The sequence below is a fragment of the Scardinius erythrophthalmus genome, assembly GCF_964197995.2.
Source record: "Scardinius erythrophthalmus genome assembly, chromosome: 16".
Classification (NCBI taxonomy): Eukaryota; Metazoa; Chordata; class Actinopteri; order Cypriniformes; family Leuciscidae; genus Scardinius; species Scardinius erythrophthalmus.
The window spans coordinates 28,791,266-28,808,987 of NC_138236.1; the positions used below are offsets into that span (position 1 = coordinate 28,791,266).

The 17,722-nt window shown below is 41.1% G+C and overlaps 1 protein-coding gene across 1 annotated transcript in view; it reads left to right on the top strand.

Annotated features, from left to right (window-relative positions):
• Positions 1-17,722, top strand: part of dnah5 (dynein, axonemal, heavy chain 5) — a gene marked incomplete at its 5' end in the record, with an annotated part of 161,185 nt that overhangs the window by 90,052 nt on the left and 53,411 nt on the right. The window contains 10 exons of the mRNA XM_081387820.1: positions 4,491-4,613; positions 5,129-5,342; positions 6,432-6,655; positions 8,020-8,218; positions 8,516-8,688; positions 9,047-9,177; positions 10,611-10,764; positions 15,038-15,305; positions 16,222-16,453; positions 17,105-17,219. Coding sequence (XP_081243946.1) covers positions 4,491-4,613; positions 5,129-5,342; positions 6,432-6,655; positions 8,020-8,218; positions 8,516-8,688; positions 9,047-9,177; positions 10,611-10,764; positions 15,038-15,305; positions 16,222-16,453; positions 17,105-17,219 — 1,833 coding nt within the window. The remainder of the gene's footprint in view (positions 1-4,490; positions 4,614-5,128; positions 5,343-6,431; positions 6,656-8,019; positions 8,219-8,515; positions 8,689-9,046; positions 9,178-10,610; positions 10,765-15,037; positions 15,306-16,221; positions 16,454-17,104; positions 17,220-17,722) is intronic.

The following is a 17,722-nucleotide window of genomic DNA, read 5'->3' on the forward strand; positions in this document are numbered from 1 at the left end:
CCAATGCAGTTGAGGCCCCGTCCACATACCTGAAGCTGAATGCCCTTTGTACGTGGCCCCCCAGCCGGTGGCAGAGGCATCCGTGGAGACCACAGAGTGCCTGGACACTTGTTCCAGGGGAACACCTGCCCGCAGGAATGAAGGGTCCGACCACAAGCTGAGAGTTTGGCGACAGTGGGGAGTCACTTGGACCCAGCACAAGCCGCTCTGTCACGTCCATTTCGGGACTCGATCGTGGAGCCAGTGTTGGAGCGGCCTCATATGAAGCAATCCGAGCGGCATAATCCTGAGCACCATGTCCCTGTGTTCGCACAACTGCTCTCTCGACTGGGCCAGTCGTCGAGGTAGTTGAGGATGCGAACACCACGCCCGCACATGGGAGCAATGGCCGCCTCTGTGACTTTCGTGAAGACACGGGGCGACAGGGCCAGCCCGAAGGGTAATACCTTGTAATGATATGCCCGTCCCTCGAACGCAAAGCAAAGAAACGGTCTGTGTCGAGGGAGAATCGAGACATGAAAGTATGCGTCCTTCAGGTCGATCACTGCAAACCAATCTTGGGGTCAGATGCATTTGAAAATGCGTTTCTGCGTAAGCATCTTGAACGGTAGCCTGTGAAGGGACCGGTTCAGGACGCGCAGGTCCAAGATTGGTCGTAACCCACCACCTTTCTTGGGTACAATGAAGTACAGGCTGTAGAAGTCGGTCTTCATATCGGCTGGAGGGACCGGCTCGATCGCGTCCTTCGCCAGTAGGACTGCGATCTCTGCCCTGAGCACAGGGGCATTGTCCGCCAGAACATGGGTGAACAGAATGCCCTTGAAAGCAGGGGGGCGCCGGGCGAACTGAATCGCATAGCCGAGTCTGATGGTACGGATGAGCCAGCAAGATGGGCTGGGAAGCGTTAACCAGGCTCCTAGAGACCGAGCAAGCGGGACCAACGGCACCACAGACGTACCCGGGGTGGGGCAGCGCGGTGGAATGCAGGGACCCGACTCGGACGGCACAGCGGCCCGAAGTGGGGTCTGAGTGTGTGGTGCAGCACATACCTGCTTCCGTCGAAGGGCAGAGTGAGTGTGCAGAGGCGTCAGTGCGGAGGCGGACACAGCCACTGCTGCCCGCTGGCGATGAAAGAGGGGCTTGGGAGTGACAAGGCATGGCGTCATCGACTGCCAAGCGCGCCCTCTTGGGGCCCAGAGGTTTCAGAAATTGCTCTTTTTTTTAAAAGGTGGGTACCACCCATGGGTCAGTGGCAGAACAAAAAGAAAAGGAAAAAAAAGATTCTTTGCCCGGCCCTCCACCGGGGGAAGGAGTGGCGTGTTCGCCATCTCCTGAAGAGCAACTTGATCCACCTCTGGGCCGCCTGTCTCAGGGTCGTTTGCACTGACGCTTACCTCCTGGTTTGGCAGCGGCCTGGACAGGCGGGGTCGGCTTCCTATGGCTTGCTCCACGCTGAGGCCTGGATGGTTGCTGCTGCTGGGGCTTAGCGGGAGCGGAGGACGGCGCAGGAGGCCGACCTCGGCGACGAGTAGAGGATGTGCCGGATGGCCTCCGTCTGCTTCTGTGCGGCCGAGAACTGCTGGGCAAAGCTCTCGACCGCGTCGCCGAACAACCCAACCTGGGAAAGAGGGGCATCCAGGAACCAGTATTTATCGGTGTCCCTCATATCCGCCAGGCTGAGCCAAAGATGGCGCTCCTGGACCACCAAGGTGGACATCGCCTGACCGACTGAACGTGCGGTTTCCTTCGTCGCCCGGAGGGCGAGGTCGGTTGCCACACAGAGCTCCCGAAGGAGCTCTGGGTCAGAACCACCCTCGTTCATGTCCATGAGCGCCTGGGCCTGGTGGACCTGCAAGAGCGCCATGGCATGGAGGGCGGAAGCAGCCTGTCCACAGGCCTTGTAAGCCTTTGCCGTTAGACCGGAACGAAAACTTACGGGCCTTGGACGGGAGGCGTGGATAACCCTGCCAAAAGGTTGCATCGCGACGGCCCGCTCCACTGGGGGGATATCCACATACCCCTTAGCTGCCCCGCCGTCGAGGGTGGCGAGGGGGGAGGAGCCACTGGGACGGCTTCGGACACTATACGGTGCCTTCCACGTCCTAGAAAGCTCCTCATGCACCTCCGGAAAGAAAGGTACCGGGGCGGCGCACTGAGAACCAGCACGGCCCGCCCTGAGAAACCAATCGTCCAACCGAGAAGGTTCAGGACATGGTGGAGGGTTCCACGCAAGCCCAACCTTCTCGGCGGCCTGGGAAAGCATAGTCGCCCATTCTGGATAAGTCTTGGACAACGCTACACGCCCCGAGGGGGGTAACGCAGCCGTGTCGTCATCTCCAGAGGACTGAAGCTCCCCCTCCAATGCTGCGATCGACATCTGGTCGTCAGGAGGAGCCCTAAAGGAAACGGTTGGTCGTTCCGGAGAAGGACCAAGATGTTCGCTAAGGGACTCCAATGGCAACAGCGCTTGTGAGGCGTGAGGGGTCTGCGGAGGTTGTCTCGACGGGGAAGCCCTCACGGTAATCCTCAGATCACCCTGGTCATGCACTGAAGTAGGTCTATTCTGCGGAGCTGAATAAACACTAGATCGGGGAATAGGCGAGGGGACTGCACCTTCCTTGAGGTAAGCGAGTCTCGATCTAAGCGCTGAGATGTTCCCCGCAATTGGAACATGAACTATCCACAAAAGCTGCCTCAGCGTGTTGAATGCCCAAACACGAGAGGCAACTACTGTGGCCATGTGCGGGCGCCAGGGAACAACGGCATCCAGAAACGCACAAGCAGAATGACATCTTGTAAAAGACGCAGGGTCACGCTTGTGTTGCTCTTTTAGTGAAAACAAATAAGGTTTTTAAATACTCTCTTAGTGTTGAGGCACCCAGGGGTAGCCGTAGTGTGATAACACACAGAGGGAAACGCCCACCGATACCGACACACACACACAATACACAGAACAGCAGTGCTGTGAAAACAGCAGTTGTGACCTGCAATGCTCACGGCCACCGCTGATCGCGCCATCACACCAACACAAAGGAGAGTCCTCTCGTTCTCAAAGGCAGTCTGTATTTTTCAGAAGTCAAACAAACGCTGGGCTCCGAAGTGAAAGACAATGTATGTGTGTGCCCGCTTCCTGTTTATACCCGTGCTGCGGGGCAGGGGCGCGTGACGCGATTCACACACGCCAACTTTCATTGGCTCATTCTGTAGACACTCGAAGTTGATAGGGCTTCCTGAAGTGATCCCAATTACGTTGTCATGTCGACGTTACGTTGAACGTGAGCGACTGAAAGGGAACAGGATTTATTGAAAAACTCAGAATAGGTAGGCAAATAACAATCAAACTATGTGAGACCGGACAACTGAGGAGTGCACAAGGAGGAACTACTTAAATATACAATGGTGATGAGCGAAATGATGAACAGCTGTGATGATTGATTTAGTTTCCATAGAAACAGATGAGTGGGAGGAAACTAGAACAAAGGAACACATCCAAACATAATACAGCTGTAACAATATCATATTTTTGAAGCTACTCAACTTTTTTTTCAATAAATAATGCTGTAACACAAAACAATATTTTACATTGCTGGTTTTTATGTCAAATAGTATTGCACACACACAAAATCTCTCCTAAAAGGCACTCTGTGTCATATGCATCATTCTTTCACTTTTAGATCTGCGTGTGCAGCGTGTTTTATGCATGATACTCTTAAAAGTTTTATAGCACATTACTGTGTACAAAAGAAAATGGTAGAAAATTAATAGTTAATAAGGATGCATTAAATGGATCAGAAGTGACTTTAAACCGTTTATATTGTTACTAAACAAATTCTGTTTCAAATAAATGCTGTTTTTTATTTATTTTTTACTTAATCAATTAATCCAGAATAAGTATCAAAAATATTAATAATAATTGTTAAATGTTAATCTAATTAATAATTAGAAATGGCACCTAATCAACATATTAAAAGGATTTCTGAAGGATCATGTGGCACTAAAGACTGGAGTAATGGCTGGTGAAAAATTGTTGTTTGAAATATATTAAAATAGAAAACAGCTATTTGAACTGTAATAATAGTTCACTATATTTCTGTTTTACTACATTTTTGATCAAATAAATGCAGCCTTGGTGAAAGCCTTGGTGAAATATTTCTTTCAAAAAAATTAAAAAATCTTACCCGACCTCAAACTTTTGAATGTTGGTGTGAAATACATTCATATACACACACATTGCATTGTATTTACACGTTTCTTAAAGTGTTTGGGCAAATGTTAGACCAAGAAACCCATGAGGGACTGAATGCATCTATGTGCTTTGCAATCCCCAGGCTCAGGTGTTAAAGTTTTTTTCAGCCTGGTTGCTGTTTCATCACATTCCCTGCTTCATTATTGACTTGTGTTATTGATCCAAATCTCATCTGAGCTTCTTAATTTATGTTTGTGAGTAATCAGCATATATATGGTTGTTTCGGTGTCTTGTGACCTTTTAGCGCTCTGTGGAGAGTTATGTAGATAAACGAATGGGAACCACTTACGGCCCTCCGGCAGGGAAGAAAATGTCCATCTTTATTGACGACATCAACATGCCTGTGATCAATGAGTGGGGTGACCAGGTAAGATATTGCATATAATGATAAATTAAGAGCCCCTACTTATATGTTTGTACATTTCGTTTTATGAGGTGAAGTTTCAGACCTAAGAAACAGTTTCAGGGCAAATACCTGCATCCTTTTCACTAACCACCCACAATCCACTTTTTTTAAAAGTCTTTCTTTTCGGTACAAACATCCTCCTTTATGTGGGAATTAAGGTTATTGTTGCCAAAATGCATAATTATTTGCCTTGTAAAATGTATGTCGTGCCAACCCCCCCCCCCCCCTCACAAAGTAGGTGGTAAACATTATTTTGTTTAAAGGATACAGTTGTGTGCATTTTCTCTTAGACATGTCAGCAGTCATTCATCAAATTATGATCTAATAAACTCTGATCATAAATCACTATGCTTTATTTGCATAATTCATTTGGTGCACTGGGTGCTAAAACATCTACTCTCTACTACAATGGACTCTCTGTTTGCAAAGTCTAAACAAATAAATATATTCACAGAATCCATTTCCTCTCTTCAAAGGTCACCAATGAAATAGTTCGCCAGCTGATGGAGCAAAATGGCTTCTTTAACCTGGAGAAACCAGGAGAGTTCACAAACATTGTGGATGTCCAGTTCTTGGCAGCTATGATCCACCCTGGAGGGGGACGAAATGACGTCCCCCAGAGGCTGAAGAGGCAGTTTTCTATTTTCAACTGTACTCTTCCTTCCAATGCCTCCATAGACAAGATCTTTGGTTAGTATTGTCATCTACCATTTCCAAAACAGTACAAATCCATTGCTTTACTACCATAGATTCAAAACCTAAATTGTCTAGAGGTCAATTTGAGGCAATTACAGATATTTTTTTATTTATCAGTATTCAGCACACTGCAAAATTTCTGGCCAAACTGATTTAGCAGTGTTTTGCTGCCATATTCGTAATTAAGTGAAAATGTTCTCCTTCCTTTAGTTCTTGCATTACTCTAGTTATGGGGCTGCAGGACATGAATGAACATTTGTTTTAAGACAGTCTTTTATATCTTTCGCTTTAAGGTGCAGTCACATCAATTTCAATAGAAATTCACAAGAGCAGGATTTTTGCATGAGGGGTTAAATATTTCCCCACACAGATTTTGCAATGGGTTCAAATTGGTCACACGAATTCACCGCGTTGACCAACAGAAAGCTGCCTGGTTTGAAAGTGACTTCTGTCTGACCTGTGCTTCATGCATTGCTACACTATTGACAATAGACAATGGACCTTTTTTGCACCTTTTGTTTGCCAGTGGCTAATATCGATTTCACATCTCCCAATATTCCTTTTGCAAATATTGTAATAATCCAATGAGAAGGAGTCAAACATCAAATGCTATGGAAAAATCAGTCAAATTATGCATTTAGACATGCATTATGAAATATTATGAAAGGCAGAAACACAAAGGAAGTATCTGGACCATGCTTCTTGGCTCAGAGAAATTATTTATCACATCTCATTTAATTTGGTCAAGGTTGTCAACAGCTTTGCTTAAGCAGAACTGATTCTGTATATGCATATTGATTCTGACTATGGGCGTTTCCCTGCTCGGCTGAAGGTCTGGATCTTTTCGTTGACAGATCTTTTTTTCTATTGATATGATATATCATGCTCACATGCAGGTTATCCTACACACCTCAATATATGTGTGTAATATTGACATTTGTGACAACTGTGATTCTTATTCAACTCAGTATTCTATTATTCAGGAAGGTCACATTTGCTCATTCTGTCCTTCACCTTTGTCTGCTATAGATCAACCCTTTTTCATTCATTTTCATTTGCAATATATATTGTTTCCTGCTGCAGGGGTGATAGGCACAGGCCATTACTGTTCCCGTCGGGGATTTTCAGAGGAAGTACGCAACACAGTGGCCAGGCTGGTTCCACTGACCCGAAGACTATGGCAAATGACAAAGGTTAAAATGCTGCCCACTCCCGCCAACTTCCACTACATTTTTAACCTGCGTGACCTCTCCCGTATCTGGCAGGGAATGCTCAGTGTGAATGCAGAGGTCATCAACTTGCCTGATGTGAGTAGAACTACATTTATATTCTTATTTAGACACTGAGAAAAAGTAAATGAAATTTCATGAATCCATGATTATACTTATTACCATATTAACCATGTTTACATACATCTAGGGATGAAAATTGTATGTATGTAAATGTAATGACTTTGATTGCCATCCATTCATTCATCCATCCATTCATCCATCCATAATGATTCTTATCCATCCACCCATCCATTACATCCATCCATCCAGCCCGTCCTTCGGATGAGACATTAAACTGAGGTCCTGACTCTCTGTCGTCACAAAAAATCAAAGGATGTTCTTTAAAATGAGTAGGGGTTTAACCTTGGCATCCTGGCCAAGTTTGCCCATTGGCCTCTATCCATCATCATGGCCTCTTAATCATCCACATGTGATATTGATTGGCTTCATCACCAATAAGCTGGTGTGTGGTGGGCGTTCTGGCGATCTATGTGTGTTTGCAACAAATGATTCTTTATTTGTATATTGAACTATTCTAATATAGAATTCAGCCTATCATCCAGACCGTGCTTCCTTGTTTGGTTGGGCTTGGTTTAATTTAATTGTAAGTGATTAAATGATAAATACTTATCTAACTCTGAGAAGTTAGATGCCTGTATTAATATACTATGTTCAGCCTTTCATCCAGACCGTGTTTACTTGTCTGGTTGGTCTTTGGCTGCATTTAATTTTGAGGAATTAAATGATAAATACACATCTGGCTTTGAGAAGTTAGATGCCTGTGTTAATATGATATATTCGGCCTTTCATCCAGACCGTGTTTACTTGTTTGGTTTATATTTGGCTGCATTTGATTCTGAGGAATTAAATAGTGAATAGCTAGATAAAAAGCTAGATGTCTATGTGAAAAGGAACTTTTCTGCCACCTCTGGTGCTTCAGGGTGCAGCTGATTCCAGTGAGTGTGGTCCAGTCTCTACCCAACAATGTGGCGGAACTTGGGAGGCTCACTGCCTCCGAGGAGGGTATTGGAGAAGTATGTTCGGTTATCCCCTGCCGGCGAAACATTTTGCACCAGGCATATTCCGGTTTGCGTGGCTTACGCGGAAGCGATAAAAAACAAATTCATGTGTTGTGAATTAGGCAGAGATTTTTTGTGAGAAGTTCTGCTGTGCCTACAAATACTAAATAGTCCACCCAATTATTAGTGAATGAGCCATTGTTCTTTTAAAAAGTCAGTAGCAGAAACACTGTCAGGGTACTTTAGTATGAATACAGTAAGACTACAGACATTCAAGAGCTATCAAATGGAAACAAATGTCAAGAAAAGCATTTTGGTTCCAGTGTTCTTTAAGTAATACCCTACACATTACTCAAAATTGTGTATGAAATATTGGCCCAGGTATTACTACGGCTGTGGAAGCATGAATGCAAACGTGTTATTGCTGACCGGTTTACTGCCCCAGAGGATGTGACCTGGTTTGACTACACACTGGCCAAGCTGGTGGAAGAAGAGCTTGGGGAAGATGAACGAGTGGTTGTGGATCTTGGGGTGGATTCCTACTTTGTGGACTTTCTCAGAGATGCACCTGAGGCCACAGGTAATGATCAGAAACAAATAAAAATGTATAAAAATTTAATTAGCTAAAATCTTCTTGTCATATTAGAAGTCTGTTACACTTTTGTTTTGTTTGAAATTTGTTGTATGATGACATCAGTAAAAAACAAAACAAAACAAAAAACAGCCCTTGCCCGTAACCAAGATGGTCACCAAATTAACTGACCATCCTTAAAGTTAGTATGAACATACATACAGTATAAAGCACCTGCCCACATATTGTGCAATAGAGAGTTGATTGGCTTTTACTTTTGTTTGTGTTGTTTTTATATCTGAACAGGTGAGGAGCCAGAGGAAACTGATTTCGACATGCCAAAAGTATACGAGCCTATCAAATCTTTTGATAGTCTAATGGAGAGGCTGAACATGTTTTTGAGTCATTACAATGAGAGCATCAGAGGAGCAGGCATGGATATGGTTTTCTTCAGGGATGCCATGATTCATCTGGTTAAGGTACATAAAATATCATACTACACTAATGTTTCTTGTATCTCTGTATTGACAGCATGTTATCATCAGGGCCAACCCCTGGCCAGTTTGGTAATCCTGCCCTTGTTATCATGAGAACATTTTCAGGGCTCAGAAATGATTTCAACAATTCATCTGTGTTTGTTGAAAAGAATAACCTTGCTATAGGGAATAAGCATCCTTCTATCATGAAAGAGAAAGAGAGGTGTAGCGCTCTCAAGAAATTTTGATTATTCCAGTTCACTTTCTCTGCTGATTACAGGAGCCAGAGTGTGTATATAAACATTTTGCATGGTAATGAGGTGGCTTCTGTCTTTCTGTCTCTTACACTCTGTTTCCCCAGATTTCTCGGATCATCAGGACCCCTCGGGGAAATGCCCTCCTGGTGGGTGTAGGGGGTTCTGGAAAACAAAGTCTGACAAGACTAGCGTCTTTTATTGCTGGCTACAAGACTTTTCAGATTACACTCACTCGGTGAGTCACCTTCGCAAACTCAATCATTCATAGCCTCTTTATTCGAATTTATTCGACTTTTCCCCTTCAGGGAGACAGATGAAATTGAATCTGTGTCCTATTGTTTGAGTACTAGATAATGCAAAATTTGCATTAAACTTGAATTTCTACATCTTCATCACAGATGGTCTTTACAAAGGCTATCTTCACTAGACAGTCTTAACAATGGAGCTTTTTACATTACACTGTAATAACTTAGTTAATAACACATGTATAGCACTGTAATAAACATGTCACTGTTATAGCAGTGCTTTTGTTTTCCTTTGTGTAAATGTCAAAAGTCATAAAGCACATTTTCTTGTGTAATACAGTTTAGTCATACTCCAGTAGATGCTATCTGTGTATAAGAGTGTTCTGGCCTCCCCTTTTCAATTTAGCTCTGCTTTTGCAGACTATAAAGAGGAAAGATCCCATATCCAATCAACTGTTCAGTCTGATTCAGACAATGAGACTGGACATTTTCAATTCAGACCCTTGTCTTCCAATGCAATTGATAATTCAGTGCTAAAATTGAAACTGGAAATACCTGCTAATCGTTAAAGTCTGGAGAAAGACAGGGAGCCATCTGTCAAGTTATTCTTTTTATATATTGGCTTATTTTTGACTCTGGGGATTTGGAGGGAATCGTTTTCTGAGGAATGGAAGGTTTTGCCTGTAGCCACCTGTAATTCCACAGTGCTCTTCTTTGTTTCCTGTCTGATGACAGCAGCAAGCCTTTGGCAGTTTTACTTTTATTTGGAGATTTTCATTGCAGCTTATATTTGATAAGAATATGAATGAATCTGGTGTTGATCTCAAACTATGTGTGTGAGTCTCTAGAGAAAACAGATGGATTTTACCTTATTGCCTTCAAAACACAAGCTGCTCGCAATTCTCTGTATCCAGGCAGTCTTTTCTCACCCAATTCCATAACTCTCTTTGGTAAAGTGTTGCAAAATGGCAACATATCAGTTTTGTTTATTTCCTCGCTATACAGAAAACACTTTAAAAAAGTAATTAAAAAGGCATTTCCAAAGGACATTGACAGCATATGCTGTGTAATACAAATTGTACTAATAATTGTATTTATTCATAAACAGTAGCATTTTGATTTGTTTCATGTGTTCAGAAAAATTAACACAGTTATAGGCCAGAAAGAATGCCAAGAAGAAAAGTGCAATCAAATCTAAAATTGAGGATGAGCTAGGCTTTATAGCAATATTATAGGATATATGACTATGATTCACTGATTCATAGTTCTTTGATGTTGATTTGCAGGCAAACAAATACAACATTTTAAGTGTTCTATTTTAGATTTTTATCAACTCACAAACTCCCTGGGGTTTGCGAACTTCGGTTTGGGATACCCAGAGGAATAAAGACTGCTGATTTGCTTAAACTTGTGTTTTCTGTAGTTCCTACAACACCCCCAACCTGATGGAGGACCTGAAGGGCCTGTACAGAACTGCTGGACAACAGGGCAAAGGCATCAGCTTTATTTTCACTGACAATGAGATCAAGGAGGAATCCTTCCTGGAGTACATGAACAACGTCCTTTCATCAGGAGAGGTCAGAGAACCGTTCTGACATCATGCTTATAGAAACACCCTTCCCCACAAGCCCCACAGCATCCATTTCTGAGCCATTCCATGATGTTTTTAGAACACATGGTAAAATAAGCCAAACTACATGTGTTCCCAAGGTTACAAAGTATGCCCCTTATAACTCAACCTTTATGTCACTGCAAATAAGTCAGATTTCCTGAGGTGCTGTAATGAAAATAAACAAAGGGAGCATGTTGCCCTGTCCTCTGACAAATTACAGAGCTCATTCTGTGTGGTAATGACACACAAATAAATGGGATCTGTAAGGCACGAGATGCATTGCTGTCAAAAGGGGAAAAAATAGCAGCTATGCATCCTGCAATGTGACACCTGCCAAAGAGCAGTGGCTGAACTCACTTGTTGTGGAATCCATGCATCACCCTGAAACCAACAGAGTAGCACTGGGTAAGTGTTGCGTTAACATGACCGCACCTCAGGGGAAAGCACTGTCCTTCTGCGGGATGAGTTGGATAGACAAACTGTTTATTTAGATTACATTATTGAAAGAGACAGGACACTTCAGTAAACTTTTCCAAGAATATTCCTGTCATCATTTACTCACCACCATGTTGTTCCAAACCCATAAGATACAAGTTTGAGCTTCCATTTTTACCATATTTGATGCGCTATATGTACGTGTTGAGATAAAAGCCTAAATGAAATCTCTTCATCATATAAAGCGATCATATCTCTTCATATGACTTGGATTAATCCACTGGGTTCATATTGATACATTTTTATTACCTTTTGGATCTTTTAAGCTTTGGTTACCTGGACTTTCAGTGTAGGACAGAACACTCTCAGATGTCTTTAAAAAAAATCTAATTTGTGTTTCGAAGATTTGAAACGACATGAGGGTGAGTAAATTTTCATTCTTGGGTGACCTGTCCCTTAAAAGTTGATTAGGACTGAAGCCATAAACTTTTTAGTATTTTATTTTAAACCTACTTACTTGATCATGTTGAGGTTTCTTGTGCCAAAACAATTAATGACTTAGTTTTACAATAATTGTCTACAATTTTCCTACAAGCCATAAGCCTGATTTCTATTATTTCTCTTTAATCCTTAGCCCCTTGTATAATGTTAAAATTCTGGGTACGATCATTACGTTCCGGATCAATTTGACCCTAATTGAAAACCGAAAACCAAAATCAAAAACCATGAATGACAACAAAAAAATCACGTAAAAACAGAAACCTTTAACAGTGATACTTTTTTGCACATTACAAAGTAAACTTTAGAACAAATGTGCCCGGTTTCACAGACAAGACTTAGATTAAGCGAGGAGTAGGTCATAGTTAAATTAGGACATTTAAGTAGCTTTTATATGAACGTGCCATAGACACGAACATTGGCGTGCATCTAGAGACAAAACAATGGCACTGACATATTTTAAGATATGTCAATGCAAGTTGCTCTCAGTTAAGACAGCTCAAACATCCATTTTAGTCTGGGACTAGTCTTAAGACTTGTCTGTGAAACTAGGCACATATGTTCTCAAGTTTACTTTGTTATGCGCAAAAAGTATTAAGGAAGACAGTAATGATGTTAGAGGGTCAATTTGAGGTTGTCATGAACAGTGTGTTGTCTGTGCTGTTTTGGGTGGGATATGTGTGTAATAACTATTCGGAATGGATTAAAACATGGTTAAGATGTGTTTAATGTGTATATGGTAGCTAAAAGCATAATTCAATTTGCAGAATATTTAATATACAAAAACGCAAGGGGTAAGAAAAGTGTGTAATGTACTGAAAGAAATTCTGTGGAAATCTGCAGAGATCTGTGGGAAAAGATTCCAGTTGTACCTGTAAGAAATAGAGAGAAGAGTAGGTAGCCACATGGAAGACAGTAAGAGAATAAGCACTGGGAAGTATAAAGAGCTTAAGAAATTACTAAATGTGTTGAATTAACACTATGCTCCAATGTGTCTTTCTCACTATCCCTGAATAAATAAAGGGGTTTGAGAATAATTGGCTATAATTCAACCACAGGGTGCACGACTAAGGGGTTTTAAAGCTGTCATAAAGTAAGGTTTTTGGTCAGCCAGAATTGGTGAAGCTTGTTATTTCATTAATCATGCTGTTAAGTACATAAAGAGAATTGACTGCAGAGGAGAAGAGCACTCGAGAGCTCTGCTCAAGAATATTAATGAAACACACAAGCCCTTGAGGATTTCAGGGTTTAGTTTGAAAACTGATGAGGCGAGACTATGATGTCAATGTGGAAGACAGATGAAATAACAAATGGTGTTTAGTGTAAGTTATTATCCAAGATTCTGAAAAGAGAGCAGAAAAAGCAAGATAAGTCTTCAAGAGACATGAGTAGACAGACTCCAACATTTTTATCTCATGGTTTTTTATGAGACTAAGAGTGTGGTACTCTGTCATGCCGCAGGAGGACTGTGTGGCCAAACTTAAGTGAAATATTGCCTGGTTCCAGTCATGCACTAATCCATGTGTAGTCCTTCTGATAGACTGCTGTAGACTGTTCTAATAAAATTGCATTGTCTTATATAGTGGAGGAGGATCAGACCAAATTGAAAATCTGGGATTCAAAATGTAATTTAAGCCTGAAAATAAATACGTTTTGGTGTTTCTGATGATGATGCATTTTATTTGTAATGCGCTTTTCTCCAACCCAAAGCGCTACACAGTATAGTAAACATAATATAAGATAATTAAACAATAATTAAAAACAAAAAAAAAATCAGACAAAAAAATATAAATAAGATACACTTCAAAGACAGTAAGCATTTTTAAAAAGATGGGTCTTTAGAGACCTCTTAAAGCAGTCCAGAGTTAGGGAATTTTTAATCGCAAATGGAAGTTTATTCCACAACCGCGGGGCGGTAACCGTAAAGGAGCGACCACCCATCGACTTTAATTTGAATGTGGGCTGCTGTAGAGTAGAAGAGTCAGACGAGTGGAGAGAACGATTTGGAATGTAAGGAACAACTAGATCACAAAGGTATTCCGGTGCTATCCCATGAATGGCTTTATATGTTAAAATCAAGATTTTAAAATCGATACGTGCCGTTACTGGAAGCCAATGGAGTTCATAAAGAACAGGGGAAATATGCTGCTGAACAGTTGTGTATGTTAATACGCGTGCGGCCGAGTTTCGGATATAGCCTACTGTAATTTCTTAATATGTTTATCAGGGAGACCAGAGTATAGTGCATTACAGTAATCCAGTCTCAACGTGATAAATGCGTGGATAAGCTTTTCCGCATCTGGCAAGGATATAAAAGGCCGAACTCTGGCAATATTTTTTAGATGAAAAAAAGCTGATTTTGAAACCAATTTGATATGGGCATCAACATTTCTGTAAATGTAAAACAAAGAAGCATGGTCTAAAATGAGAAAGAAAAGAAAAAAAAAGAAAGAAAATACTTAATTATTCCTTGGTAACTAATCCAAAAAGTACATTTGTAATACATTAACTTGTAAAAAAAAAAAAATCAACACAAAATGCTCCTTCGAACATTCTCAAATCATCCTAGAATAGTTCACGTTATGCTGCTAATTAAGTAAAAGGAGGACATTTTCATGAAATCAATTGTCAGTTCAACTTTTCACTCAAATTATAATGTATAGTGGTATTATGTTTTGAACCACACTGTAAGTCTATGATTAGTTATTGTTATTCTAATGAAGCTTATTTGACAAAGTTCGGGAGGAGCATGCACATGTAATCCAACCAATCTGCGTAAGAGAAGCCTGTATATATAGCTGTCCCTCACCTTTGTCCAGTGACAGTTTTGTAGCATCCCTCCGTAACCCCAACACCTCACTCTTGGCTTGTTCCCATTTCAGTCAAGGATGGGGGGAGATATCTAGGTTTAGGCCATATTCAAAGCTCGGAGCCCTCCCCTCGGATGGCATACAAATAAAACACTTGACTTACAGTGATCAACTTTCTATCATCATTGACATCAAACCAGAAAATAAGCAACAGTGCAGTCTTTAGAATGTCTTCTTTTGTGGTCCAAGAAATAAAGTCACAGGTTTGGAATGCTACTAGAATAAACTATAACTGAAATTTTTATTTTTGGGTGAACTATCCCTTAAGTGATTCAGATAATGACTAAAACATTTAAACGTCTTCCCTTCCTTGAAGAAGCAATTTTGTCCCCTCAGGTGTGTCATTATATCATGATTGTACATTTGGCGTAAATTCCATGTGAAACCAATGCTAGGTTTAATCTAATGAGGTGTGAAATATTCTCTCTGCCACAGGTGTCGAATCTGTTTGCTCGAGATGAGATGGACGAGATTATCAGTGACCTCATTCCAGTCATGAAGCGAGAGTTTCCACGGCGACCGCCCACGAATGAAAACCTACATGATTATTTTATGAGCAGAGTGAGACAGAATCTTCATGTGGTTCTGTGCTTCTCTCCAGTTGGGGAGAGGTTCCGTAATCGAGCTTTGAAGTTTCCTGCTCTTATTTCAGGATGCACCATGGACTGGTTTAGCCGATGGCCCAAAGATGCTCTGATCGCAGGTCAGTAATTTGAAATGTCAGACCCAAAGAGGTCCAATATACCCAGGATGAACCCTAAAATCTAGTGCTGATTCTGATGCCCTAATAAAAAATATCTCATTTCTGTGAAGGAATGCAGGACATTTTGTGCTGAATCACACAAAAACTAGAATGGAGCATACAGTACATTGGATTGGATTGGCGAACTACCAATTTTTTTCCCCACTGTTCCAAATAGTTTTGGCCCAGTTTGACCCCTTTGCTTCATGTGTACTCAGTTCCAGAGACTTTTTAACTTTTTAACCTATCACTGTAAATTCAAAGTGACTGATATTGAACAATTGAACTGTTTGATATTAAACTATTCTATATTAGAACTTCTTGCAGCAAGGAAAAAAAAAAAAAAAGAGAGAAAGTCTGTTTCACTCGTTAGGAGCTTTTCAAAATCGGATTTACTACAAAATAATGCCCTTTTTGTGATTTCCATGTTACTTAGAATACATGATTACTTTTGAATGACTGACACCGGAGACCCAGCATCTTTTAACAATGTCTAGCCACTGAAGTTAACCCCCCCCAGACAAGATTACCTGTAAAAAATCAACCCTGAAACTAAGGTTTTATAATGCTGATAATCTGAAAATAACCACCATGATTTATTGTCCAAGTAAATTTGTGTGTCTACTTTGAATGCAGACACAAAACAAGTAATTTAGGAATAGCACACACTGTTACACAAACAATTTAAACCAATCAAATTTTGGAGAACAGCTCTTATCGTCGCAATAATTTAAATGTATTGAAACACAATCAAGAAAAGCATCACAGCAATCAGTTGTTGCAAAATGATTGTAACTGTCTATAGCCAGATAAACAGCTTATATATGTATTGTGCAAATAAATAATACAAATAAATTTTTGTTTATTTTTCCCTCAGTGTCAGAACACTTCCTGTCCAGGTATGACATAGACTGCACTCCTGAGGTAAAGGGGGAAGTGGTTCAGTGCATGGGCTCTTTTCAGGATGGGGTGGCAGAAAAGTGTGCAGATTATTTTCAGCGGTACCGACGTTCAACACATGTCACACCCAAATCCTACCTGTCCTTTATACACGACTACAAGACCATCTACAAAGAGAAGCACTCAGAGGTTCAGACTCTCGCCGAAAGGTCAGTATCAGCAAAAGTAGAAAACAAGAGCATAAATTAATAAGGAAAACAAATACAGTATATAGAAAATTATATATTGATCTATAGAAAAGCTATAAATATATTTTATCATGTTCTGACAATAAGGGTTAAAAAAAAAAACTTGCATCTTATTTTAACCAGGTGCTAAACCTGGTGTTGAAATAGTGCTGCACTTTGTGTATTTGAATAAAGTCATTGTTAATCCTTTATGTCCAAACATGGCACCTTTTTAAGTAAATTAAACTATAAATTCTACCTTATTCAAAACACAGCATTATTTGCCTTGCATAATTACTGTAGTATCATTGACCATGGAAAGCAGATGATAGATTGGATGCTATGGAGAGATACAGTAAAATGCCCGCAAAGTATGCCATGTTGCAGCAATCTGCTGCACCCTCCACAACCTACTGAAAGATTTTGCAAGTGCATTTGTATTGTTTCCTGATTTGCATAATTAATTTAGTGAACCGTGAGCTAAAATAACTCAAACAGTGCGTGCAAATAAACAGCATTATCAGCAGGTGCAATTCATTCATAGGGAATTCCCTTCTGACTTTCTGTAAATAATGATGTGGAGTCTGCAACCATGTATAACAGACTTTAAATCCAAGTGTATTGTTTTATTAGGATGAACACCGGCCTCCAGAAACTCAAGGAGGCCTCTGAGTCTGTTGCTGCCCTCAGCAAAGAGCTGGAGGTGAAGGAGAAAGAGCTTCAGATAGCCAACGAGAAGGCTGATATGGTAAATAAACATGTAGAATGTGTGTATTTGTTGATTATTGCCTCCCAGACCCAGATAATTGTCTCCCTAAATATAATTTCCAATTCATTCTATGGTATTTATCATTTCTAAACATAGTTAGATGGGAAAGGTCAACAAAACTCTCTCAAAGCCCAGGTCATTTTGTACAGAGGCCCCTCGGGGTGTGCCAGCTCCCTGTTCACTTCACTCTATACATGATTGATAGCTTTAATCATCATCCAAAAAATGAAATTTGCAGGTGATATTTCAGTTCTTGGTTTGTTATACAGGGACAAGAGTACCACAGTTTATTACTCAGATATTGACATGTTTGTGTCCTGTGGGCAAAACGAGTCCCTAAAAGAAATAACAGGCTACAGGCCTATAGTTATTTACAACCAATCTATTGTGCAGATTGACTGCATGATCACCTTAAGAGTACAATTCCTACCAGGTTAGATCAGGGATGGTGAACTCTGGTCCTGGAGGACCACTGTCCTGCA